The sequence below is a fragment of the Neomonachus schauinslandi genome, chromosome 1 (genome assembly GCF_002201575.2).
Source record: "Neomonachus schauinslandi chromosome 1, ASM220157v2, whole genome shotgun sequence".
In the NCBI taxonomy this organism is placed as follows: domain Eukaryota; kingdom Metazoa; phylum Chordata; class Mammalia; order Carnivora; family Phocidae; genus Neomonachus; species Neomonachus schauinslandi.
In genome coordinates, this window is record NC_058403.1 from 149719888 (window position 1) to 149747506 (window position 27619).

General features: G+C 46.8%; 1 protein-coding gene across 1 annotated transcript in view; it reads left to right on the forward strand.

Moving 5' to 3' along the window:
* TRANK1 (tetratricopeptide repeat and ankyrin repeat containing 1) overlaps positions 1 to 27383 on the forward strand; it is an 81751-nt gene extending 54368 nt beyond the window's left edge. The window contains exons 16-23 of the mRNA XM_021677515.1: positions 1624 to 1780; positions 9568 to 9656; positions 13028 to 13131; positions 13242 to 13374; positions 18379 to 18524; positions 21654 to 24703; positions 25565 to 25663; positions 26887 to 27383. Of these exons, the coding sequence (XP_021533190.1) occupies positions 1624 to 1780; positions 9568 to 9656; positions 13028 to 13131; positions 13242 to 13374; positions 18379 to 18524; positions 21654 to 24703; positions 25565 to 25663; positions 26887 to 26987 (3879 nt within the window). The 3' untranslated portion in view covers positions 26988 to 27383. The remainder of the gene's footprint in view (positions 1 to 1623; positions 1781 to 9567; positions 9657 to 13027; positions 13132 to 13241; positions 13375 to 18378; positions 18525 to 21653; positions 24704 to 25564; positions 25664 to 26886) is intronic.
* The last annotated feature ends 236 nt before the right edge of the window (positions 27384 to 27619 follow it).

The window sequence follows — 27619 nt, forward strand, 5'->3', positions numbered from 1 at the left end:
CTGCCTTTGGCTCAGGTCATGATCCCAGGGTCTTGGTAGGGAGTCTGCTCGGCAGGGAGTCTGCTTCTCTCTGTCCCTCTGCTGCACCCCCTGCTTCTGCTTTCTCACTCATGCTCTCTCTCTTAAATAAATACATAAAATCTTTAAAAAAATGTTAAAAAAAAGAAAATAAAATTTAATTATGTATGTACAGGGAATCAACATAAACATGAGATTCCAAAAACAGGCAAAATGAGGTGTAGTTGTCATCCTGAACCAAGGAGAAGGGGGTAGGGTTCTAGGGCTTCAAAGGGAAAGAAAGCAATTCACAAGAATATGAAAAATGTTAATGTTTGGTAAGCAGATGTTTGCTGGGCCATCCAGATCAATGGGACACAGAGGAGTTCACACAAACAGACTTTGCTATGGAGCTCCCTGTTTAGCACCCCTGGTTCATATATACTACAGTTATCTATGGTGATTGCTCCCTTCCTGGAGCAGGTTCTCTGTCTAAATTCTTTTAAGAAGTCAGGGTGAAGGTCAAAGGTTCTTTGTGAACCTTTTGTTTCTTAAAAATAATCGGCCTAAAATAATCCACATGCCAAAGAGATGGAAGTCCACATTTTGGGGTGGCAAATTTTTCTCCACTACGCTGTGAAGGGACCCAGCTTCCCTTTCCCTTCACATCGCAGCTGCCTCACTGAGAATGAGGCTAAAGCTGAGCAGTTCTGCAGAGTTCTTGACTGAGGGAGGTTGATGGAGCCTCGGGACAGTGAAAATTGAACGAGTAAAACGAAAAACTTTGGGGAGAAAGTACTGCCCTAGTTTTATGTCTTGTACAAAGTACAAAACAAACAGAATAGCAGTTATCAGGTTATTTCGGTAAATGCCTAGAAAGCTCTACAGAAATAAAAGTTAAGGGGCGCCTGGGTGGCTCAGTCGTTAAGTGTTTGCCTTTGGCTCAGGTCATGATCCCGGGGTCCTGGGATCGAGCCCCGCATCGGGCTCCCTGCTTGGCGGGAAGCCTGCTTCTCCTTCTCCCACTCCCCCTGCTTGTGTTCCCTCTCTTGCTGTGTCTCTCTTTCAAATAAATAAATAAAATCTTTAAAAAAAAAGAAATAAAAGTTAAATCACTGCCAAGCTATGCAAACCTCTAGGTAGCCACAAATCCACTCCTGTTTGGAAATGTGCATTATTTAATCACGTAGGCCCTCCCCGTGTTCAAGTCATAACCCCCTTATATCTGCAGCCCTCAATCATGGCATAAGTCATGAGTAATTTTGTACTAATGATAGTGGTCATAGACGTGTATGACTGGCTTAATTTGTAAAAATAAGGTATAGTAACTGTGTAAGATGTAGCCATTGGGATAAATTGAGTGAAATGTACATGGGACCTCTCTATACTATCTTTGTACCTTCCTATGAACCTATAATTATTTCAAAATTACAGCCGATAAGGGCAGTCCTATGCTAATGTTGCTCCCTTGCTAGAGCTTCACTTATCTGTGCTGAGGCGGCAGTGAGCCTCCTGTCCTGCTCACGCTTCTGCTATACTGAAATTTGGTTTTTGTATTTCACCAAATTGAAGTGTATCACGTTGAAGCTCTAGACAAAAAGTTCTCCGTCTTTGTCCTCAATTTAGCTCCTCAATGGAGAGCTGAAGCAACTATATACTGCCATCACACGGGCCCGGGTTAACCTCTGGATCTTTGATGAAAACCCAGAGAAGCGAGCTCCTGCTTTCAAATATTTCATGAGAAGAAATCTTGTCCAAGTTGTGAAGACAGATGAAAATAAAGGTAAGATCTCATTAAGATATTCTGGCTGTTGGATACAAAACATGTTACTCTCATTTAAATAATAATCCCCCCCCCCCAAACAAAACAAAACAAAACGTTACTCTCAACTTCTTCTTATGGTCAGGTATAAAGGATATAGATTTTGAAAGCACTTTCTTTCCTTTCCACATTTCTTCTGAGAAATGAGAGTTCGTATTTACTGCTAAGGTGTGTGGGAAAGTGTGGTTGTAATGGGATGGGGGGAGGTTAATACCTTCAGGGAAGATTTATTATTGGTCCTTTAAAGGTGAGGGTCATGGCAGGGGCCTGGCTGGCTCAGTCGGTAGTGTGTCTGACTCTTGATCTCAGGGTCGTGAGTTCAAGCCCCATGTTGTGTGTGGAGCCTCCTTAAGAAAAAAAAAAAAAAAAGTGAGGGTCCTGGGCGAGGTTGAGAAGAAATAGGCTTTGTTGGGGGAACAAAAATTGCTATGGTCTTTGGACAGCTGACTGGCAGTATCTATCAAAATAAAAAATGTGCTGGGTTAAAAGTGACCCAGCAATTCCTGTTCCAGGAACCTATCCTAGAGATGTTCTTGTAATAAAATCTCAAAGATACATGCACAAGAGTGTTCCTCACAGCCCCATTTGTAATTATAAGAAACTAAAATGACCTAAGTGTCCAGCAGTGAGGAACTGTTCTTGGGGGCTGCTCTGGTCCTAGGACTGGTAAGTGCGGCTTGTTGAGGAGATAGGGACACCTTTCACTTTTCCCCTTCTGTGCTGTTTGCAGTGTTTAAAAAGCCAAACCAATATTGTGTGTTGTTTTGATCACTTACTGGCTAATTAAAAAAATAGAGTGCAGATCTCCTGATAGGATAACTAGCGGGAGAAGTCATCAGCCCTTCATAAAGGAGAAAATTGTTGTCCTTCTTATGGGTTAGCCGTTGAGTCGGCTCCTCCAGGCCACAGTTAATTTCTCTACGGATAGGGGAAGGTACAGGGCTCAGCCACTGTGCAGGGGTCTGCTGCTTTTCTGAGCATTTTCTGGCCAGTTTTATGGAGACTATTTCTGGTGGCAGCCAATGGCTCAGTTGGGGACCAGGGTTAGCTGTTCTGTTTCTGGGCCCTGGCTGTTGGGTGTAATGGGGAAAGTTGAAGTCTTGGAATGAAAAAACCCTAGCTTCTCATTAGAATTTTCCACCTGTGCAGCCACGTGACCTTGTCCAGACCCACTTTCTCACCCTGGGCCTTCACTTCTTCAACGAAAAGGGAGGGGGCAGGCTGGCCTGCTGTGGTCGTTCTTAATCTCCCCTGTGGCGCCTATTCCTGTCATTCCCAGAGTAGATTCTGGCACCTGTTATAAGAGATCATCAAGATAGCCAATTTTCTTTCATTTAAAGATTCCGAATGAAACAAGATCACAATTTATTTTCTGTCTTGGTAGCGTTAAGAATACAAGAAAAAGGACAGTCTTTTTTTTTTTTTTTAAAGATTTTATTTATTTATTTGAGAGAGAGAGAATGAGAGAGAGCACATGAGAGGGGGGAGGGTCAGAGGGAGAAGCAGACTCCCTGTCGAGCAGGGAGCCCGATGTGGGACTCGATCTAGGGACTCCAGGATCATGACCTGAGCCGAAGGCAGTCGCTTAACCAACTGAGCCACCCAGGTTCCCCCCAAAAAAGGACAGTCTTAAGTGTGTTGTAAGTTGCACATGGTAACGTCTATGAGAACATCTGTTCCCACCGTGCAGGGGGAGCTGGGGATGAGCGGAGTGACTGTGTAATTTGGGTGTCTTTATCATCGTGCCGGCAGCATTCGCCTGCCCTATGTGGAGCTACCGGGGAGCTCCCTGTGAGGATAAAATGTCACCGGAGCACGGATAGCATGCACGGAGTCAGGACAAGACGCTGCAAAGTCATCTTTGCACACGGCGCTGCAGGACATGGCAGAGGGCCGGTGAGAGGGAGTTTGCGACTTCTAAAGGAAGCTGACGTGTCTGCTTGGCTGCCCTCCATTGCTATCCATGGGCCGGGGTATCCTGGACCCCTTCGGCCCAGATTTGGCTCTCAACCTTGTGTTGGTCATCAGTCTTCCATATGCTTCTTGCAGCTGAGGCTCAGAACCTGCAGAGAGGGGTTGCCTACGGCCGTTGATGCTCGGGGGGCTGCAGGAGGGGTGGCTAATCTAGTTGCCAGCAGGCTAGTGTGACAACAGAAGGGCCTGACAGCAGGTGGTTGTGACATTCCATGTCCACCGATGGGGACGTGTCACATTGCTTACCCTGAGGGCAAAGTCTGCACGTTTGAAAATACTGTAAAACCCTGTCACCTTGTCTTCTGTGTGGGAGTTTGCCAAGAGCCACATGGCTCTGGATTTTCAAGGAGGAATTAGAATATTCTGTCTTCTAATCTGTCGCTGTAGGAGAGGAAGGTAGACCGAAGATCAAAAACTGGGTAACATCCTTTCTTCCCTCTGCTTCCTCTTTCCAAAAGCCACAACAACCTGGCTTGGTAAGCTAAAATCCATCTTAAAATGAATCCTGGAAGGGGGGTGGAGCAAGATGGCGGAGGAGTAGGAGACCTGGATTTCGTCTGGTCTCAGGAATTCAGCTGGATAGGGATCAAACCATTCTGAACACCTACAAACTCAACAGGAGATCGAAGAAAAGAATAGCAGCAACTCTCTGAACAGAAAAGCGACCACTTTCTGGAAGGTAGGACGTGCGGAGAAGTGAATCCGAAGCAATATTAGGGAGGATAGACGGCGGGGGAGAGTGCCTCCCTCGGCTGCTCCTGGCAAGTGATAGAGCCGCGGAGCACAAGATCGGAACTTTTAGAAGTCGGCTCCTCTGAGGGACGTCGCTCCGGTGGCTAAGCGGGGGGTGGAACCCTTGAGGGGACAGTGTGGTCTCAGGACCCTCGGGGTCACAGAAAGACCGGGGGTGCCTGAGTGCGGCAGAGCTCCCAGGGATCGGAGCGGGGAAGCCGGCTGCAGAGGCGGAGCCCAGGCGCGGGCTCTCAGCTCGGGGTTGCCAGAAACCGTGATCCGCGGCACAGTCGGGCCACTGCTCCTCCAGCAGGGACCCAACAAGCGGCAGATCCGGGGAGACTCACCTTCCTCCCCCGGGAGGAGCCGCGCGGGAGTGCGCCGCAGGGATCTGCTGGGTTTGGAGACTCCACCCAGGGTCGGGTGCCAGAGATAGAAACGCGCGGTCACAGGCCGGGTGAGCACGGAGTGCGGCTGGAGACCGGGGAGACGGGAGTGACTGACGGCTTTTCTCTGGGGGCTCACTGAGGAGTGGGGCCCCGAGTTCTCGGCTCCTCCGGGGCGGAGATTGGGAGCCCGCCATTTTCACTCTCGGCCTCCAAAGCTGAACGGAAAGCTTGCAGGGAACAAAAGCTCCGGAGAGCAAACTCGAGCAGATTACTTAGCCCGGACTGGCAAGGGCGGGGCAATTCTGCCTCCAGCAAAGACATTTGGGAACCACGGCAACAGGCCCCTCCCCCAGAAGATCAGCGAGAACAGCCAGCCAAGACCAAGTTTACCTATCAATGAGAACAGCAGAACTCCAGCACTAGGGGAATAGTGCACATAGAATTCATGGCTTTTTTACCATGATTCCTTAGTCTTTCCAAGTTAATTTTTTTTAACTTTTTTTTTTTAATTTTTCTTTTTCCCTTTTTCAGCCAACATCTTATCAATCCCTTTATTAAAAAACATTTTTATTTTTCATTTTTAGAGTCATATTCTATCCCTTCATAGTAGTTACCCTTATTTTTGGCATATATATATATATATAAATTGTTCTCTCTTTAAAATTTTGAGATACAGTTTCTTCTAACAGATCAAAATATACCTTAAATCTCTAGTGTATGGCTTCGTTCTAGTCTCCTGCCTGATCACATTCTCTCCCTTTTTTTTTTTTAAATACTCTTCTTTTTTCTTTCACATTCTTATCTTATCAATTCCTTTTATAAAATCTTTTATAATTTTCATCTTTACAGTCATATTCCATCCCTTCATCGTATTAACCCTTATTTTTGTACATATGTAAGTTTTTCATTCTTTAAAATTTTGGGAGGCACTTTCTTCTAATGACCAAAATACACCCAAAATCTAGTGTGTGGCACTGATCTATGTACCATCCTGATCATATTTGATCATATTGGTTTTTTTTGTTTTATTCTGTTTTTGTTTGTTTTTATCTTTTTCTCTTTTTTTTCTTTTTCTTTTCTCTTTCTTTCCCTTTCTTTGCCCCCAGTTTCAGGTCTTTTCTGATTTGTTTAGAGTTATTTTCTGGGGACGTTGTTACCCTGTTAGCATTTTGTTCTCTCATTCATCTATTCTCCTCTGGACAAAATGACAAGATGGAAAAAAAACCACTCAATAAAAAGAACAAGAGGCAGTACCCACTGCCAGGGACCTACTCAATATGGACATTAGTACGATGTCAGAACTAGAGTTCAGAATGATGATTTTAAAGATACTAGCTGGGCTTGAAAAAAGCATAGAAGTTATTAGAGAAACCCTTTCTGGAGAAATAAAAGAACTAAAATCTAACCAAGTCGAAATCAAAAAGGCTATTAATGAGGTGCAATAAAAAATGGGGGCTCTACAATCTACACATTCAATGCAATCCCCATCAAAATACCATCCACTTTTTTCAAAGAAATGGAACAAATCATCCTAAAGTTTCTATGGAACCAGAAAAGACCCCAAATAGCCAGAGGAATGCCAAAATACTAGCCAATAAGGATCCAACAGTACATTAAAAGGATTATTCACCATGACCAAATGGGATTTATTCCTGGGCTGCAAGGTTGGTTCAACATCTGCAAATCAATCAATGTGATACAATACATTAATAAAAGAACAAGAGCCATATGATCCTTTCAATAGATGCAGAAAAAGCATTTGACAAAGTACAGCATCCTTTCTTGATCAAAACTCTTCAGAGAATAGGGATAGAGGGTACATACCTCAATATCATAAAAGCCATCTATGAAAAACCCACAGTGAATATCATTCTCAATGGTGAAAAACTGAGAGCTTTCCCCCTAAGGTCAGGAACGCAGCAGGGATGTCCACTATCATCACTGCTATTCAACATAGTATTAGAAGTCCTAGCCACAGCAATCAGACAACAAAAAGAAATCAAAGGCATCCAAATCGGCAAAGAAGAAGTCAAACTCTCACTCTTTGCAGATGATATGATACTTTATGTGGAAAACCCAAAGACTCCACCCCAAAACTGCTAGAACTCATACAGGAATTCAGTCAAGTGGCAGGATATAAAATCAATGCACAGAAATCAGTGGCATTCCTATACACCAACAATAAGAAGAAAGAGAAATTAAGGAGTCGATCCCATTTACAATTGCACCCAAAACCATAAGATACCTAGGAATAAATCTAACCAAAGAGGCAAAGGATTTGTACTCAGAAAACTATAAAATGCTCATGAAAGAAATTGAGGAAGACACAAAGAAATGGAAAAACGTTCCATGCTCATGGATTGGAAGAACAAATGTGAAGATGTCAATGCTATCTAGAGCAATCTACACATTCAGTGCAATCCCCATCAAAATACCATCCACTTTTTTCAAAGAAATGGAACAAATAATCCTAAAATTTGTATGGAACCAGAAAAGACCCCGAATAGCCAGAGGAATGAATAAGAAAAGCAAAGCTGGCAGCATCACAATTCTGTACTTCAAGCTCTATTACAAAGCTGTCATCATCAAGACAGTATGGTACTGGCACAAAAACAGACACATAGATCAATGGAGCAGAATAGAGAGCCCAGAAATGGACCCTCAACTCTATGGTCAACTAATCTTTGACAAAGCAGGAAAGAATGTCCATGGAAAAAAGACAGTCTCTTCAACAAATAGTGTTGGGAAAATGGACAGCCACATGCAGAAGAATGAAACTGGACCATTTCCTTACACCACACACAAAAATAGACTCCAAATGGTTGAAAGACCTAAATGTGAGACAGGAGTCCATCAACATCCTAAAGGAGAACACAGGCAGCAACCTCTTCGACCTCAGCTGCAGCAACTTCTTCCTAGAAACATCACCAAAGGCAAGGGAAGCAAGGGCAAAAATGAACTATTGGGATTTCATCAGGATAAAAAGCTTTTGCACAGCAAGGGAAACAGTCAACAAAACCAAAAGACAACCGACAGAATGGGAGAAGATATTTGCAAATGACATATCAGATAAAGGGCTAATATCCAAAATCTGTAAAGAACTTATCAAACTCAACACCCAAAGAACAAATGATCCAGTCAAGAAATGGGCAGAAGACATGAACAGACATTTTTCCAAAGAAGACATCCAAATGGCCAATAGACACATGAAAAAGTGCTCAACATCGCCCAGCATCAGGGAAATCCAAATCAAAACCTCAGTGAGATACCACCTCACACCAGTCAGAATGGCTAAAATTAACAAGTCAGGAAATGACAGATGTTGGTGGGGATGCGGAGAAAGGGGAACCCTCCTACACTGTTGGTGGGAATGCAAGCTGGTGCAACCACTCTGGAAAACAGTATGGAGGTTCCTCAAAAAGTTGAAAATAGAGCTACCATACGATCCAGCAATTGCACTACTGGGTATTTACCCCAAAGATACAAATGTAGGGATCCGAAGGGGTATGTGCACCCCGATGTTTATAGCAGCAATGTCCACAATAGCCTAAATGTGGAAAGAGCCAAGATGTCCATCGACAGGTGAATGGATAAAGAAGATGTGGTATATGTATACAATGGAATATTATGCAGCCATCAAAAGGAATGAGATCTTGCCTTTTGCAACGATGTGGATGGAACTGGAGGGTGTTATGCTGAGCGAAATAAGTCGATCAGAGAAAGACATGTATCATATGACCTCACTGATATGAGGAATTCTTAATCTCAGGAAACAAACTGAGGGTTGCTGGAGTGGGGGGTGGGGTGGGAGGGACGGGGTGGCTGGGTGATAGACACTGGGGAGGGTGTGTGCTATGGTGAGCGCTGTGAATTGTGCAAGACTGTTGAATCACAGATCTGTCCCTCTGAAACAAATAATGCAATATATGTTAAGAAAAAAAAAAGAAGAATATAGCAGGAGGGGAAGAATGAAGGGGGGGGAATTGGAGGGGGAGATGAACCATGATAGACGATGGACTCTGAAAAACAAACTGAGGATTCTAGAGGGGAGGGGGGTGGGAGGATGGGTTAGCCTGGTGATGGGTATTAAAGAGGGCACGTTCTGCATGGAGCACTGGGTGTTATGCACAAACAATGAATCATGGAACACTACATCAAAAACTAATGATGTAATGTATGGCGATTAACATAACAATAAAAAATTAAAAAAAAATGAATCCTGGAAAGACAACACAGGTGTATTTGTTTGGCCAGGCAGCTGTAATAAAGCCACAAACCGTATTGTCTTACAGTACTGGAGGCAAGATGTTCAAGATCAAGGTGTCAGCAGGTTTGGTTTCTTCTGAGGCCCCTCTCCTTGGCTTGTAGATGGCTTTTCCTCCATGTGAGCCCCTGGTGTCTCTTTCTGTGTGTGTTAATCTCCTCTTCTTGTAAGGACATAGATTGGACTAGGATTCACCTGAATGGCTTTGTTATAATTTCATCACAACTTTAAAGGCCCTGCCTCCAAATATAGTCCACATTCTGAGGCATTGAGGTTTAGGGCTTCAACATATGCATTTTTGGGGTGGGGAGGGGGCAGACTTCAGCCCATAGGACAGGTTTAAGGGAATGAACACCCAGAGAAGCAAACCCACTTTTTTTTCATTTTAGACTTTGATGACAGTATGTTTGTTAAGACCTCAACGCCTGAGGAGTGGATCGCACAAGGAGAATATTACGCTAAACACCAGTGCTGGAAGGTAAGGAGCCGGGCTGGGAGCCAGTGGGGGAGGTCTTTGTGACTGGTGACCTCATCAGGCCTCACAGGCAGGTTTTCCACCATCATCCTTGCCAGCAGGATAGGGCGAAGGCTGTGGTGCCTGTGCTTCTTCGGAAACATCAGGCTGCCCTGCGATGAGGAGAGCTCCTCGCCCAGCTCCTTCTCCAGGGCAAGCATGACAACCTTCCACCGTGGCCCAGTGTCGGCATGACTTGCAGGAAAATGGAGGGTCATGACCTCTGCCCCACCGACAAACCCCTCTGCTTATTTTCTTTCCTTCTTGTGCTCCGTGTTTAAACATTTTTGCTGTCATCCCACCGCATTTTAAAATAGTCACAGATTGGTCATTTGTTTTTCATGTTTTTCAAATTTGATCTGACATAGACTTGACTGCCAAGCTGAGTCTGGTGAGCAGGGGTTAAGCTTCATCACTAGACTCAGTTGACCAATTCTGGGCCACAAGCCATCCTAGTGAGCTTGAGCAGCCTTCTTCCAGCTAGTATTATCTCTGCCAGTCCTCTGGAAATAATGAAACCAGCGTGAAGAGCCTCATCCCTCTCCCGACGGTCATCCCTACACATCACACAGTTTCCGGTCAGGCACCGTGGCGTGTGTGTTTCCCAGGATGCAATGGTGATGATGTCTCCCCCTGCAAGGCACAGACACCTTCAGCTCAACAAACTCATCACGGGCCCTGTCTCGTTCCATTTCTTCCTTGTGTCATCTGCGGCTTGTCAGAAGCACAATGACTGCAGCAGGTCATGCAGCCTGTTCCCTTGGCAGCATCGCAAGCAGGGCTGAAGGGTGGACGCTTTTCTTCTTGGGGGTCTCTCTCTTTATCGTGAAGTCCCCCGTGGACTTCTCCTTACATCTCACTGCTCGGTACTAGGTCACGTGCCCATGCCTGTTGCCAGGGAGTCTGGGAGAGCAGTCCCATCCTGCAGTTTCAGCCCTTCGTCGGAGGCAGGTTCTGCCATCACGCAAGGGAGGGAGAGGGGTGCCCTGTGGGCCGGTAACCAACAGCCGGATTTAGCGGAGTGGCTCCTGTAGTCTCAGCCGGGTGACCCACGTCTGAACTCAGCAACCAGTCCGCAAGCAGGTCTGCTTCTGGGGCTTGGTTGGCTCTTGGCTCGGATGATGGGCGTGAATGGGGTTCCTGAATCACGTGCACTTCATCCTCCAGCGGGTGAGCCTGGGCTTGTTCACCTGGTGCCCCAGCAGCGTTCGAAGAGCAGAGGAGCATAGGGGGCCCCCTGACGCCTGGCCTCGGAGCTGGCCCTCTGTCGCTTTTGGTACATTCTGTTGGCCTGAGCAGGTCATGGCCCAGATCTGAAGGGAGGGGTCATAGGCAGCATGTCTATGCATGGGTGGGAGAAGCTGCAGAATTACACGGTAAAGGGGCGTGGGCGGAAACAGGGAGGACTGAAGGACTGTCGCCACCTTGCAGTCAGCCCTAAAGGGTGAGAGAACAGAATGCGCGCCATTGTGTGTTTGGGCGTGTCTGCCAAGCGTTTGCATAAATCTGTAGTATTTAGCGGCTGGAGGTTGACGGAGCTCTGAAACTTTCTTCTCTGCCCATCCTTGTTAAAACTTGGCTGCTGCTGTAAAACCAAGATCCTTTTTCGGGGGAGGAGCAGGGAGGGAAGGGCGAGATAATATGGCCAGCAGGTATGGATATGAAATCGGAAAACTAGATAGCCTTTCCTTTTATTCCTTTCAGAACATTGTTGGTGTTAACCCATATGTGTTGCCCGTGGATTTCCAATTCTTCATCCCTTTACAAGAGGCTTTTGAACGTTTGAATCTAAAATCCTTTTTTTATGGGAATTGGCACAGATGAGAATGTTATAAAAAGCCTTCCCCTCACCTGATTTTATTTTGATTCTGCTAAAGGGCTTCAGGACTCAGGTGGTTTATTAAGTTTTTGGCTGCATGTCAGTGAATGTTCCAGAACCACCATAGAAATGGCAATCACTTGAGATTGATTCATTCAACAAATTCCTGTTGAGCTGTGGGCCAAACACCGTGTTTAGGTTGCAGGGATGTGATGGTGAGCGGGACAGGCACTCAGAAGAGTGTCCAGCCCCAGCTGTTGCAGGTATCACAGAGGAGAGACCAGTTGCTCCTAGAACCACCTGTCCTGGACAGGGAGGCCAGGGAAGGCTGCTCTAAGTAGGAGCCTTGAGCTAAGGCCTATAGGATGAATGAAGTTAACTGGACAGAGAAGGGGTGGAAGAGCATTTCAGTCAGAAGGAGTAGCATGTGTAAAAGTCCTGTGGTGGGAAAGAGTGTGGCACAGGTCATGGGAATGCAAGGAGGCCCATGAGGCTGGGGAAGCTGAAGCAAAGAGCCTGAGGGAACAAGATGTCATCTTGTCTACTTAATCCTTCCCTTGCCCACACTGAGACCTAATCTTTACATGCTGGACCAGACGTGACTTTCTGCCCTATAGCCTGTGCGTTGAGACATGGTGTCAGCATTCCTGCTTTAGAAAAGCAGCTTTCTGCTGGCAGGAATGGGGGTCCAGGCAACATTCCTGTGATGCTCGTCTGCCCACTTTGTACCTGCTAACACAGACCTGCATGACCCAGGGCTCTAGCCAGTTATCTTCTGGGATGTGTGGTGACACCATCTCCATCCCCATCCCTACCCCCATTTCTGTGCTGCGGCTGTTTCACCAAGACTGTTGGTTAGCCATTATATAGTTACCGTCTAGAGAGAACCTGTGTGGGGCCCAGAAGAGCCACTGGGTGACTTTGGGCCCACGGCTCTGTGTTTTTGTTACTGTATATACAATGAGAAGGATGAAACTTCTCACACATGGCTATTGGAAGATTAAGTGAGGGTGTTAATTATGGCGGCTTATAAAAATATACCCTGTATAGCTTTTCCATGGATTCTGGGCACTTTCAAGATTTTATTTATTTGAGAGAGAGAGCGAGACAGAGCGTGTGCACGAGCAGGGGTGGAGGAACAGAGGGAGAGGGAGAAGCAGGCTTCCCGCTGAGCAGGGAGCCCGATGTGGGGCTGGATCCCAGGACCCTGGGATCATGACCTGAGCCGAAGGCAGACGCTTAACCGACTGAGCCACCCAGGCACCTCTCTGGGTGCTTTCAAAAGGAACCTTTGAGTGGGAAGTGTTCGGGGGTAACATTATTGGGCTTTATCCTGTGGGGCCTTTTTTTTTTTTTTTAGCTCATCAGCACGTTCCTGCTCCCCCACAGGCTGGGCTGGGATGTGGGATGAGACTCACTGCCTTGTCAGTGCAAACATGGCACGTGTGCTTTAACCCTTGTTCTGTATGTCACCTCCATTCCCTTGCTGGGAATCAAGACATTTTGCCTCTTTTAGGTTGCCGCCAAGTGTTACCAGAAAGGAGGTGCATTTGAGAAGGAGAAGTTGGCGCTGGCCCATAACACCGCCCTGAACATGAAATCCAAGAAAGTCAGCCCCAAGTAAGAGTCTTGGGGGTCATCTCAGGGCCGCTCTGGTGAGATCGGCTGGTGGGATCTGTTGGGGCTAGGTCACCATTCCATGGGTACTCTGTTTTCTCTCCCTCTTCCAGGGAGAAGCAGGTGGAGTACTTGGAACTGGCCAAGACCTATTTGGAGTGCAAGGAGCCAAAGCTGTCCCTTAAGTGCCTGAGCTACGCCAAGGAGTTCCAGCTGTCCGCCCAGCTGTGCGAGAGGCTGGGGAAGGTACGGGCCTAGCCTGCATTCCGCTGGGAGAACTGGGCTCCCTCAGCCCCTGCTTGAGTCAGGGAGGGGCTCCGGGCCTCCAAAGAGGGAGAGGTCGGCTCTGAAGACTATAGGGCAGCCATCTTTTCTCCACTTGCCCGAGTGTTTACGTGGCTCCAGAGATGTGTGTGTGCGCATGCGTGTCCACATCTGTGTGAACGTTTGCGACCTGATGTTAATCACAGGAAGGCCAATTGTTCAAATCAAAGATTTTATTTATTTATTTGACAGAGAGAGACACAGTGAGAGAGGGAACACAAGCAGGGGGAGTGGGAGAGGGAGAAGCAGGCTTCCCGCTGACCAGGGAGCCCGATGTGGGGCTCGATCCCAGGACCCTGGGATCACGACCTGAGCCGAAGGCAGACGCTTAACCACTAATCCACCCAGGCGCCCCCAATTGTTCAAATCAAAGGGGAGCTGGGTTTTGGAATATTCCTGCTTTCCCGTCCTCCATGTTCGGTCTGGAGTCTGCCTATGTGCATGGCCTGGCATTGACATAGTGGTTTTTCTGTGTTTTCAGTAATTGTTCTATATGTGCACCAACCAATCTGGCAGCCACTAGCTACACGTGGCTATTTAATTTATAATTTAATGAAAATGTAATAAAATTACAAATACAGTTCCTCAGTCTCACTAGCCACACTTCAAGTGCTCATTGTTCTAGAATATTTCCATCATCACAGCGCTGTCGGATATAGCCGCTGGTTAGAACTTAGCTACTCACAGAGTGGTCGGCAGGCTGGTGGTGGGCCACAGATTTTTATTTGTCTGCAACAAGATTAACACAGAAGATGAAAGTAACCAGTGAGAGACTGTTACAGCACTTTGGCATTGCCGTAACCTCCACTTGGTGATGATTTTTTTAGTGATTCCTTTGTCTTTCTCATTGAGATATAATTGGCATGTAAAATGATATCAGTTAGGGGTATACAACTAATGATCTGATACATGTATGTATTGTGAGATGATCACTACAGTAAGTTTCATTAACGTCCATCACTATACAGAGTTACAAAATTTTTTTTCTTGTGATGAGGTCTTTTAAGACCCATTTCCTTAGTAACTTTCAAATATACAATACAGTGGTAACTATAGCCACCATCCTATACCTCACACGATTCAGCTGGGGCTGCTGAACTCCCTGCCCCAGGGGTAGGGGCTTTATGCCCCTCCAAGAGGGGGGTGGGTTTCCACATCTCTCTGTGAAATGTAGTAGCTCCTGGATCCTCAGAGCACCCTGGGCATTGGGTGGGGTGGGGGTGGCACTTACCGGGGACTTTGAAGTGTGGCCCCAAGTCCGTGTAAAGATTGTAAGGCCCTCCTGGTGCTGCCTGCCCTGCTCCCTGTTTATTAGGGGATGTGACTTGTTAGGGTGTGGGAGATGGGGATGGGATAAGGATTTCAGGGCGGGTGGGAGTTTGGGTCCTAAGATCCTAGGAACTAGGATAGCTTCCAACCTTACCATGTTCCTTGGTCGCCAACCCTTCAGTCTCCCATGCCACCACCTGGACCCTAAGTGGTGATGGCTACAGGGAACCAGCCTAAGCCTTTGTGTCCCCTTTTTGTGTACCAGTGCCTGCCATGACTGAGTCAGAGATCTTCTCCTTACTCACGTTGCCTACCCCCCCACCCCTAGCCTGGCAAGCTCTTCCTTGGAAAATAGGAGGCCCAGGGACCAGGAGGCCATTAGTACAGCCTATGTTCCCTTCCTCGGGACTTCAGTGTCTTCAAAATGTGGAGGCCACTCTGCTCCTGGAAACACAGCCTTCCCTGTTTCCTTCCCCTTCCACAGCCTTGACCTCTGGTGGCAGCCTCTTCTGCTTCCTCTCCCCAGTATGTTCTAGCAGCTCCAAGCCCCACCCAGGGAAGGGGCTGATCTCTTTCTTTGCTCAGGCTCCTCCCTGGAAGGGGGTCCAACCTGAGCCAGCCTCAAACCTCATGTGGTCCTCCCACCAAACTAACCAGCACGATTCAAGTTGATCAGCTTGGCAACAGTCTTTGTCAACATCCTTAGACCAAATTGCCTCCGTGTTCCCAGCCGCCAGATGTGTGCTACCCCCGCAAAGAAATGTTTGTGAGGCGGCCCTGGGGGTATAAGACTTTTTTTGCAGGGATTCCTCTGCCTCACCTGTTTCTTGCCTGAGAGAGACATTGGTTTCCCTGGAAACCTCTCAAGGCCCTTGCTCTGGATGGCAGGTGGGGACCCTTCCCCTCAGGGAGCAGACATGCAGAGCAGGGGGCTGCCGCTTAGAGCCAGCCCTCTGTTCTCTCTCTGGTTGGGCACAGGCTTGGCACCTAAGAGGACGTGCATTCCCACTTGGGGGTTTTCCTTCTGAGTAATCAGCATCGTCAGGAGAGGACAAGAGATGGGGTGGTAGGTGCTCTGGTTATGGGGTTGTATTCATGTGGCTGAGATGGGTCTAGATGCTCCCTGCTCTGTAAGGTCTCTGGACATAGAAGAGCCTCATACCTGAATCTTCTTTGTATTTTGGCACTTGGTGTAGATTGTCTAGAGAAATAAAAGCCAGCTCAGATTTACTAGAGGGTCTGGCATATGTGTTTTGTCTTGTTTCACTTTGATTTTGTTTTCTTTGGACCTCAGGTGCCGCGAGTAGAATTTCGAAATGAAATATTCAACATGAAGAGATGGGCCCTTACTGGGTGCCAGGCACTCTGGGTGCTCAGTGGCCAGCAGGTGGCAACGCAGGGGCCTCTGCCTTCCTAGTGTGGGAGAGGGATGACAGACTAGCCAGAAGCATAGGAGATGCCCGTGCTGATGAGGCCAGGTGACCAGGGGAGAGAGGTGTCAGGTGCCGCTGTTTTAGGCAGGGGGTGGGCAGGGAGCTGCCTTTTTTTGTTTGTTCTTTTTTTAAATTTAAATTCTAGTTAGTTGACCTACAGTTCAGTACTGGTTTCAGGAGTAGAGTGGTTCAGTGGTTCATCATTTACATATAACACCGGGTGCCCGTCATCACTAGTGCCCTCCTTAATCCCCATCCCCCGTCTGGCCCATCCCCCACCCACCTCCAACCCTCAGTTTGTTCTCTATAGTTAAGGGAGCTGCCTTTTGAGCAGAGACTGTGAGCAGTGCTGCAGGGCATCGCAGGCCAAGCATCCTTGCAGGCAAGAGCCCTCCAAGGTGGGAGTGTGTCGGGGAGCTCGAGAAACAGCAAGAGAGCTGGTTGGGCCAGAACAGAGTGAGTGGGTAGAAGTGGTAAAATGAGCAAGAGAGGGTGGCAGGAGCAAATCAGGTAGGGCCTCAAAGTCCATGGTCGGGACTGGATTTTGTCCAGAGGTGACAGGGAGCCGGTGGAAGGTTCTGACTGCAGGAGCGACATGGAGCTCATTGTTTGGATGCTCTGGGAGGAGGTGTGTAGGCAGCAAAAGTAGAAGCAGACAGGCCAGTGGGGAACAGGCCAAGGCTGGATGGTGTGGCTTGGATTGCCATGAGGGTGCTGGAGGGGGTGGGAAGGGAATTTGGGCGAACGTTGGGAGAGCCAAGCATAAAGTATTACCCGAGGGGCTGGCTGGAAGTGTGGGAGGAAGAGTGGGATGGAGTTTTGTGTCCATGGCAAACCCACTGCTGGCTTTCGTCTGTTCGTCCTCTTCCTCTTCATGGTTGCTGTCCGTTCCCATTCCCTCCTCACCGGCAGCCATTCCAGTGCATTTAGTGTGGAGCCCCCATTTGCATGCTTAAGTGAAGAGCAAATAGTAATATTTTCTATACATATATATTTTAAGCTTATTTAAATGGCATATTTTCTGTTTTTTGTTTTTGTTTTGTTTTGTTTTAACTTTTTCCACGCCCTGCTATAGTGTTAAGGTCTGGCCAGGTTTCTGACCCCTGATAGTAATCCAGAACGGGCATCCCTGCCTTTGACTTATCCATTTCGCTAGTGGTGAACGTCCAAGCTACCACCAACTCCCTGCTGCCACATACAGGACTGTGGCATAGCGTGTCTCCTTCCAGTCCTGGGTGCTGCCAGAAGTGGGCTTGCTGGCCCTAGGGTATGCATGTACTTAATTCCACTAGGTGAAAGTGGAAGCCACTTTTCTTTCTAGAACAGCGGTGCCAGTTTGTGCATTAGCGTTCCATGTGCCCCACCTGTTTGACCACATTCAATGGGTTCTGATTTTCTAATTTTTGCAGACTTCATGGATGTGTCTCACTGTGGTTTTAATTCACAATTCTTTATTAGTGAGGTTGAGCATCTTTATTGATTTGTTAGTCATTCAAGTTTCCCTCCACCGTGACCTGCCACTTTATATCCTTTACCTAGTTTTCTGCTGGGTTTCCAGGAGTCTTTTTCTTGTGGTTGTAGGAATCCATTTAATGTTCTAGACCTGTCCAGTCTAATAGAGTAGCCATTAACCACAGGTGGAAAATAAGGTTAAAACTGATGAAAATGAAATGAAATAAAAAATTTGGTTCCTCCTTTACGCTACCCACATTTCATGTACTTACTCTTCACACGTGGCTAGTGGCTACCATATTGGCTAGCATAGTTGTAGAACATTTCCATCTTCACAGCAAGATCTATTTGACAGCGCTGGTCTAGATGTTAATGTTTGTCTTCTCTCTGTTAACTTTGTTTCACATGCCCTTTGTTCAACAGTTATGATATAATTGAAACCATCAGTTTTTCCCCTGATGTGTGAGTGTTTTGGGTTTTGTTGAGGACTTTCTTTACCTCAGGGTCACAAAGATATTGTCATACATTTTCTTCCAATAGTTTTCGCATTTAGATCTTTGACCTATCTAAAGGTTAAATTTGTGTATGGTGTGAGGTTGGGATTTAACTTTGTTTTTCTCCCTATAAAGAATTTGTTTTCCTAATATTACCTATGTCTTAGTGTTATTCACTGGATCCTAACAGCAGACAATACTATTCATGGTGTTGGCTTATTTTTAAGATAAAAGGTTATGCTATGAATACTCTAAGAGTATGTTTTACTCTGTCCTAGATAAAAGATGCTGCCTGTTACTATAAGCGAAGCCAGTGCTACAAAGATGCTTTCAGATGCTTTGAGCAGATTCAGGAATTCGATCTAGCACTCAAAATGTACTGCCAGGAGGAGCTTTTTGAAGAAGCTGCTATTGCAGTGGAAAAGTAGGTGGTTTTATTCTCTCCCTTCCTCCACCCTGTTCCCTCCATCCCACTGCTCTCTGGGGCATCCTACCCTGGATGGTGTTATCCTGCTCTTCTGAAGTGACTTGCCCATGTCACCCTCCTTCCACTTGAGTCGTGGCATTGGTGCTGGGTCAGGAGCTCCTTGAAGGCAAGAGCCAAGCCTAAAGGATTACCCAAGGAGCTGGATGGGAAGTGTGGGAGGAAAAAGAGCGGAATATAATCTGCTCTTCACAGCAAACCCACCATTGGTTTTAATTTGTTCATTCTCTTCCTCTTCATGGCCAGTCTTCATTCCTGTTCTGTCCCCACTGGCAGCCATTGCAGTGCTTTTTGGATACACACCCTTAGTATATGTATATTTCATATACTCTACTCTCTTTATAAGCTTTGACACCGTGTCATAAGGAGAAGGGGTAGAAGAAGATGAAGGGTTTGTTACAAGTGTGTACATAACACACATGGCAATTTTGTGCTTAATGATGGTTCTGTCCTCTTCCGCCTTTACCTGCTGAGTTGACAGTTTTGCTGAATGGGTGGATAAAGGTAAGAGCACTAGTGGGCCATCAGGATTTTGCTTCACCACAATCTACTGGCAGATCCTCAGCCATGCACTCGTACATATGTGTATGAACATGTACCCTCGTAAGTTTCATACTTGACCACTGGAGGCCTTCTTGAACCTTTAGCCTAGTTCATATTCCAAAGGTGAAGTGGAGATGGTGGGGTTAATGGTTGACAAGGAATATAGAAATAGCATGTTGTTGATGCCCCTAGGAGATCTTCCTGGTGGTATGGGACAGCTAGAATCAGAGTCTGCTATTCTGCGTTTCTGTTGAGCAGGAGTTGAGTCCACTCTCAGCTCCTGGAAAAGTAGGGTGTGGGTTGGTTCTACATTTCTTTTGCTTTCTACAAAATTATACCTATGACAAAATGAACATAACTGACCCAGATGTTCAAACTTCAGATTTTTATTTTTTAAGTCAGCTTTTATTTAAGTATATATTCAAAAAGGTGCACATAATTCTCACAAAATTAATATACTTGTGTAACCAGTACCTCAATAAAGATACTCAGTACTTTGAATTTTATTTTTGGAAATGGAAAAGTACGTGTTCAGGGCCATGTCTGGTAAATGAGCATGTTCTTTTATCCAGGTCTTTGGTACTATTCTCTATGTGATACATGCAATGGGTGTGTATTAGTCAGCTCAGGCTACCATAACAAAATGCCATAGATTGGGTGGCTTAAATGACAAAAATTTATTTTCTCCTAGTTTTAGAGGCTAGAAGTCCAAGATCGAGGCTCTGGCCGGTTGGACTACTGCTCAGAGCTCTTTCCCTGGCTTGCAGATGGCTGCCTTCTCCCTGTGTCCTCATGTGGCCTTTCCTTGCCATTTGAGGAGAGAGAGTGCGCAAGAGAGCTCACTCTCTGGTGTCTTCTTCTTTTTTTAAAAAAATTAATTTATTTATTTTAGAGAGAGAGTGTGCGTGCATGAGTGAGGGGAGGGGCAGAGGGAGAAGGAGAGAGAGAATCCTCAAGCAGGCCCCCTGCTGAGCACAGAGCCCGATGTGGGGCTGGATCCCATGACCCTGAGACCATGACCCAAGCCAAAACCAAGAGTCAGATGCCCAACTGACTTAGCCACTCAGGTGCCCCTCTCTGGTGTCTTCTTATAAGGACACTAGTTCTCTTGGATCAGGGCACCACCCTTGTGACCTCATTTAAACCTTAGCTACTTCCTTAGAGATCCCATCTCCAAATACAACCACACTGGGAGTTGGGGCTTGACTGTATGAATTTTAGGGGACAAAACTATCAGTCCATAACAGGATGCCAGCTGTGATATTTATTGGGTACCCCGTTATCAGGGTGCTATGCAGTGGTGGTGGGGGTAATTGACCAGGCCAATTCCCTTGTGAGTTTGTATGACAAAACCGACTGAGAGGTTTTTTTTTTTTTAAACTTTTAATTCATTATATAACCTTCTGTCCTCAGTTTTCCAGAAGAGCCTTGAATAGTCAGTCATGGATTTCCCCAAGAAACATCTTTTTCTTTCATTATTTTTTTCTCAGCTTTATTGAGGTATACAACTAAGAGTTTCTAATGAGTTGAGATCTAAGAGTAATCTGAGTATTAACTGGAGCCTCACACTAGATCTATTTGAGGGTCCTTTGAACACCATGCATACTGGGTGTAGAATTCAACTGCTAACTGGCCTGACTCACAGTGTATTGAGGACATTTTAAATTTGAGAAGAAAATACGTGGGTAGTTCTTTATACTTGCTAAAACTACTCCTTACTCCATCAGCCAATGCTCACATGTAAAGTATACTCCCTTTCTTCATTTTTATTTACACCCCTCATGGGAAGCCTGTTCTGCTAGGAAATCTGATGTTTGTAGCATAACTCTGGGGCATCATAAGGCACCTGGGTACTTTTCTGGTTGTGATGAAATGGATTTTATCCCATGAGAGTTCAAAAGCAAGCATATTTTATTGAATTGTTCCAGTGCCTCGAAGACTGTGGGACTGTGGTGTGGGATATACTGACTTTGATCAGCAGAGTAAAGGGGAGCATTCAGAGCCTCATTAATCTCACTCTAACTCAACCACATGCATACCTGGCAGAAGAGAAAAATCACAGTTTGGGTAATAAGAGGAAGGTTACTGTCCTACTGGTATGTGTGCAGTCTCTGTCTTCACCCTTTCTCATTAGTCCTGTCTCAGACTCAGTGGAGCTGTAGACCCAAAATGATTATCATGCTTTTATGAAAGTTTAAGGGTTTTTTTTTTTTTCAGGGATAATTTTGATTATGCATAATTGTTGCCCCTCAAATTGACTTTCAACCCTAACTTCCATTTGCTTAGGTTGCAACTCCATTATGTTTCATTAATTAAATATACTAATGCTGGTTCCTCTGGAAAATAAAGAATTAATTTTATCCGTGTGAAATGAAGCATTTGTAAAGATGCTGGATACGTTTAGGTCCTATTTTGTTATTTATATCTACGTGTGGGAATTGTAGTTAACGGGCTCTGTGCTGTATTTTGGAGAACATTTTCTGTTGGGTGGTAATAGATTGACATTTGTGTTTTCTGTCGACGCAGGTACGAAGAAATGCTAAGGGCCAAGACCCTTCCCATATCCAAGCTGTCTTATTCTGCCAGTCAGTTTTACCTGGAAGCGGCAGCAAAGTACCTGAGTGCAAATAAGATCAAGGAGATGATGACTGTCCTCTCAAAGCTAGACATAGAAGACCAGCTGGTGTTCCTGAAGTCTCGCAGACGGCTTGCAGAAGCTGCAGAACTGCTGAACAGGGAAGGTCGGCGAGAAGAGGCTGCCTTGCTGATGAAGCAACATGGCTGCCTGTTGGAGGCCGCCAGGCTCACTGCCGACAAGGACTTCCAGGCCTCGTGTCTGCTGGGGGCTGCCCGCCTCAATGTAGCCAGGGATTCAGATGTAGAGCACACCAAGGCCATTCTGAGAGAAGCCCTTGACCTCTGCTCTCAAACCAGTCAGTTGTCTGGCATCGCTGAGGCCCATTTCCTCCAGGGGGTGATCCTGAGAGACTTTCAAAAGCTCAAGGATGCCTTCTTCAAGTTTAACGCACTCAATCACTCAGCTGGAGTGGTGGAGGCGCTCTACGAAGCCGCCAGCCATTGTGAGGCCGAGCCTGAGAAGGTCCTGGCCCTGGCTCCGGGGGGTCTGGAAGTCCTCCTCCATCTGGTCAGGGCCCTCAAAAGAGTGACCAACAATGCGGAGAAGGAGATGGTCAAGTCTTGCTTTGAGTTTTTTGGAATTTCTCAGGTGGATGCCAAGTATTGCCAGATAGCTCAGAATGACCCTGGGCCCATATTAAAAATAATTTTTGAACTGGATTTGAACTTGAAAGAGAAGAAAACAAAAGACTATTTCTTGATAATGACTGACCAAGTGAAATTAGCCCTCAACAAACACCTTTTGAGTAGGCTGTGTCAGATCACACAGAGCCTGCTTGGGAAGACCTACCCAGGCGTCTGCATGAGGTTTATTGTAGGCTTGAAATGTGAGGATGAAAACTGTAAAGATTTCCACAGGCCTTTGCGGCGTTGCGAGGCCAAGTGTTTGGTTCAGTCAAAAATGCACTTGGTGGCCATCAGTGGGTTGCTTTTGGAAGCCAAAAAAGTATTCCCTAAAATCTTGGCAGAAGAACTTGAAGACATTGATTATATTTTGCCTACAGATAGGTATGGCCTTTGCAAATCCTTCCTGAATGTCCTCTTCCCTAAGCATTTCCATCAGAGAGTGTTGTCAGAAAACCCCATGGCATGCAAAGAAATCCTCAAAACAAACTACAAATCCTTTCGATCCTGCAGGTCTGTTCTGAAAGAGTACATCCATTTTTTGTTTCAAAACGAAAGGGCACGAAGCCGCCGGGAGTCTACGGACCTGTGGCTGAGCGCCATGCAGGCTTTCCTTGTCTCCTCCAACTATCCGGAGGAGTTTGAAAAGCTGCTCCACCAGGAGGAGGACAACTACAACAGGGAACTCAAAGCTCTAGAGGCTGAAAAAGAGGAAAGGGGCAGGGGGAGAGGCAGCAAGATGAAGGGAATAGAAGGAAAATTCGGCATGTTGGCGCCCAACAAGGATGACGACAATACCGAGAAGACCCACCTTTGCTTCATCCGGCTGCTGGAGAATTGCATTGACCAGTTCTATGTATACAGGAACCCAGAAGACTGCAAGAGGCTCTTTTTCCGCTTCATGAATGTCCTGGTCAAGAGGTGCAAAGAACCGCTCATCCCCAGCATCGGGAACACCGTGGCCCTGTTGGAGTTCCAGTTTGTCCACTGTGCGGTGGTTCTGGCCCGCCTCTGGAAGAATGCCATCCTGTGCCTCCCCAAGAGCTACATCGCGCTCTTGCACTACTGGGAGTTCCTGTTCAGCAAGAAGGACAGGGAGCTCGGGGACGTGTTCTGCATCATTCAGGAATACAAACCCAAGGACGTGACAAGGGCCATTCAGGATTTCCGGTTCCACCTCTCCTACCTTGTCAAGGTGCTCTGCGGCTGTGAGAACGTGAACTTCAACGTCCTGCTCGATGCCTTCGCTGAGATAGACTACGTGGTGTCTGGTGAGGCAGAGCGGACCCTGGTGCTGTGCCTGGTGATGCTGGTGAATGCCGAGGAGCTCTTGCAGCCGTACTGCAAACCTCTTCTGCACCGCCACTTCCAGGAGATCCAGATGAGGCTGCAGCTGATGAGCTTGGACTGCCCGGACCAGGTTCCCGAGAGGCTCCTGAAAGTGGTCAAGCGGGTGTTGACGGCGGTCACCGTGAAGTCTGTGGCTGAGGCGCTGCAGGACCTGCTCTCTGAGCGGGACGAAGAGTACCTGATGGACTGCCACTGGCGGTGGGACAGTGTGCACACCAAGGGGTCCGTGGTGCGCGGCCTCTATCACGAGGAGGTGAAACTAAGCCGCCTGCTCTGTGTGGACTCCGTGGACTACTCTGCTGAGCCAGAGTGCGAGTTTGGTCAGGACGAGACAGATGAGCTGGCCTTGGAAGACCGGGACCACCTCCTGGCTGCTATCCTTTCCCAGAAGCAGTGGAAGGCTTCCATCCAGCGGAAGCTGAGAAGGGCCTGCCTGGTGGTGTCCCTGTGCATCAGCTGGAGGAGAAGGGTGAGTGCGCAGACAGAGTGCTTCCGGGAGGAGACCAGGGAGCCCGGGGCCGGAAACTTCAAGAAGGCCGACGTCGACAGGACCCAGTGCGACCTGTGTGGGGTGAAGTTCACCCGAGGTCCTGACAACTATTTCAGCCCCGGGAAGGCATTTGAGGGAGAGGCTTCAGAGGCGGTGGCCATTTCCAGGGCCGAGCTGGGAGACACAGAGGGTCAGGAGAGGAATAACGAGTCTTACGAGCAGCACATCCTCCTAGAAGGTCATCAGAGGCAGCAGGTGGCCTATCAGAAGTACTCGGAATTTTTCCGTGAGAACGTGGACCCGGCCATTGATGAAGGCAAGCTGGTGGTACAGGACATTGAGCAGAGCATGTGGATCCGCAGTCACCTGGGCTCCAAAGAGCACAGCCACATGCTGCAGAGGAAGGTCCAGGAGAACATCAAGAAGGTTTTGGATACGGTGGAGGACCTCTACAGGCGCAAGGCCTGGGCTGGCGGTAAGGGGTCCTCAGAAATTGGGGCCCAGGTGGTGTTAGAACCCAGGCTTTGAGAACACATGTCAGAGTCAAGTCCTTTTGTGGTGAGGTCTGTCCTGGAGATGACAGAACTTGGCGTTGGCCAAGAAATACAAGCGAGGAACGTGTGTTCTCAAAGTACAGCAAAACCTCATTCTTTGAACCACCCCACCCCCAGTTAAAACATTGTGATTATCTTGGGTCAGGATGGTTTCCCCTGGTACTACAGACAAGAAAAGGGCTTGCTAACTAGTTCTGTGGCAAGGATATAGGGAAAGTGTTCAGTCTTCAGGAAAGCTTCTGATCTGTTCATCAGTGATCATTTCTTGAACGCCTACTCTGTACTGAACCCTTGACTAAGATCCGGAGGTGCGTAACTGGTGTCATCCTTTTAGGAGGGTTCTTAAACCATACCCAGTGTGAGACTTTAACAATAAGAATTCCTCTGTGGTCTTTGAATCAGATTTCCTCTAACTTCCTTATTAGCTATTTCTTAGCAACACTGCGTGGAAGTCACATTATGTATAAAATTAGTGAAACTAGGTATTTAAAACTTATTCTATAATCCGGACACTCTAGTTTAAGGTTTAGTGACATGTTGAACAAAGCTTCCTTGAGAGGTTTGCTGTTGGCAATCTTTATAGACACGCAGTGATGGTATTTAATTGTAATTTATAACGTTTGTGGTGGCAGAAGGTGGCTGTGGGTCCTTATCCCATTATCCCCCTCAGGGGAAACACAGAGACAGGCTCTTGGGAAGTGGGGGCCTTGGCTCTAGTACTGAGTGGTCTGGTCTCTGCAGCGGCCCGCTCACTCAGAACCCTTGTTCTTTGGTTCCTGCAGCAGAGGAAGTGATGGTTCGGTTGGTCAACATTCTCATCCCGTCAGTCAGGGATGCGCAGGAGTGGCTGATGAAGACAGAACTCCACTTAAAGGAGGAAGGTAAGGAGCCCTTTATCCCAGGATAATGCTCTGGGTCTCGTGATTCTTGGTTCTGCTGACTCCCAGGTCAATGTGAAGGTTGTCTATGGTGTCAACAGTGGCCACTCACTGTCTGGGTGCATTGCCCCAGTCAGTCAAATTATTAGCAACATAGTATCCCAGTTTCCCCAGCTGACTGGGAGGGCTCCCTTTAGTTGCTTTTTCGACAGCCTCTTTGGCCTCTCATGAGCTGTTATCGATGACATCTAATCACTACTCAGGCTCAATACAGTGACTCCCAAGGATAGACAAAGTATTGAAAAACCTCCTCTTGGTAAATATGCTTGCCTGTGTGAACCATTCATGTAAGTTAGTGGATATTTATTGAATGTCTAATATGTATCAGCATTGTTTTGGGCTTGGGGATATAAAACAAACACATCTGTGAGCAAAGCAAACAAAATCATTGGGGAAACTTGCATGCACCTTCCCATAGAGGGTTAAGGGCTTATATGGAGTGAGTCAAGTTACTCTCCTGACAGAGTGATCTTGCCAAATTCTTTATCATCTGGGAAGTCTTCCCTCTTGCCCATTCCAATTGTTGCCCGCTTTTGGCTGGGTCTTATTTCTTCTTACTCCAAATATTTCATGTGCCCCAGAATGTTCTTCTGTGGGTCCTCCTAATCAGTCCAGCTGCTACTGGAAAATCCAGACCCCAGAGCTGGGAAAAACTAGAAGGTACTTGGCACACATATTTTTGGCAGTAAAAAATCTTTAGAATATAGTGTGCTGCTGGGACTATGATTTTTATGATTGTTTCAAAAGGAAGATAACTGGTATACCAACTCAAGTTTGTGGTTGAGCTTAGGTTTTGTTTGATGTCTTTGCCATTTGAAGGGTCTCTGAAATAAGAGCAGAGGAACCAGCCTTGTATAAGAACTTAATTCTAGAGAAGGGTGTTCAGTTGGGCTCTGATTCAGGCTTTCTCCCCGCCTTTAATTTAAAACGATTACAGAGATATCAGGTTTTACTAGCATGTTATATTTAATAGTGGAGTGAAAAAAGAAATCACCATTCTGTACTTTGTGTCCGGTTTTTTGTTTGTTTTTGTGCTTTTTTTTTAATGATGTTCAGTTAGCCAGCATATAGTACATCATTAGTTTTTGACGTGGTGATCAACGATTCAGTCGTTGTGTATAACCCCCAGGGCTCATCACAGCACATGTTTTTTGCTTTTGAAACAGGTATCGTTCAGGAAGATGATTACGAAAATGAAGTGGAAGATTTTGGTGAGCTCCGTCCTCGAAGGCGTCCGCGGAAATGTGGAAAGCAGAGAAAATACTAACGTCCACACAGCTGCTGCCTCCTAGGCCTTCAGAACATTCCATCCTGACTTAGAATTCTGAGTGCTGGAGCAGAAGAGAAAAGGAATGTAAATTAGCTTAAAAAAGTAGGGGAGTCTAGCAACACCTTTGATTTTTGTTCTTGTTATTTTTCTCACCGGTGGCTTTGACTTGATCACTCTGTCGCCTGGAAGTCTAGCAGTGGTAATTCTCTCTAGAACTTGTTCAGATGAGAGGAGTCATAGCTGAAATAACCTTGGGATGCCTCACCCCAAAGCTCTGAGGTTCTCTGGCGCATCCCCATTGTGACGTGAGTCATCAGCAAGGGACACCCCTCACCTCAGAGTTGGCGCTGCTCCTGGCAGGGAAATCCCTCCATGGGTTCCCTCATCTCCTTTCACGTGGCTGCAGGGTCAGGAACCCCATGTGCGCCTGGGGTCCCTGTGGGCCCACCACTGGCCACTTGTGACCCCAGGACATACCCTCTGGTCATCTCTGAACCTACTTGTAGCAAGGTCCCTTCTGTTATGTACAGTAGCTTCTTCTGTCTGCGCACCCTTTCTGCCCTCCTCCTCCCCATTTTTTTGGGGGAGATGATTTTCAGCTCCCTGTGCAAGTCACGGTTAGACTACCT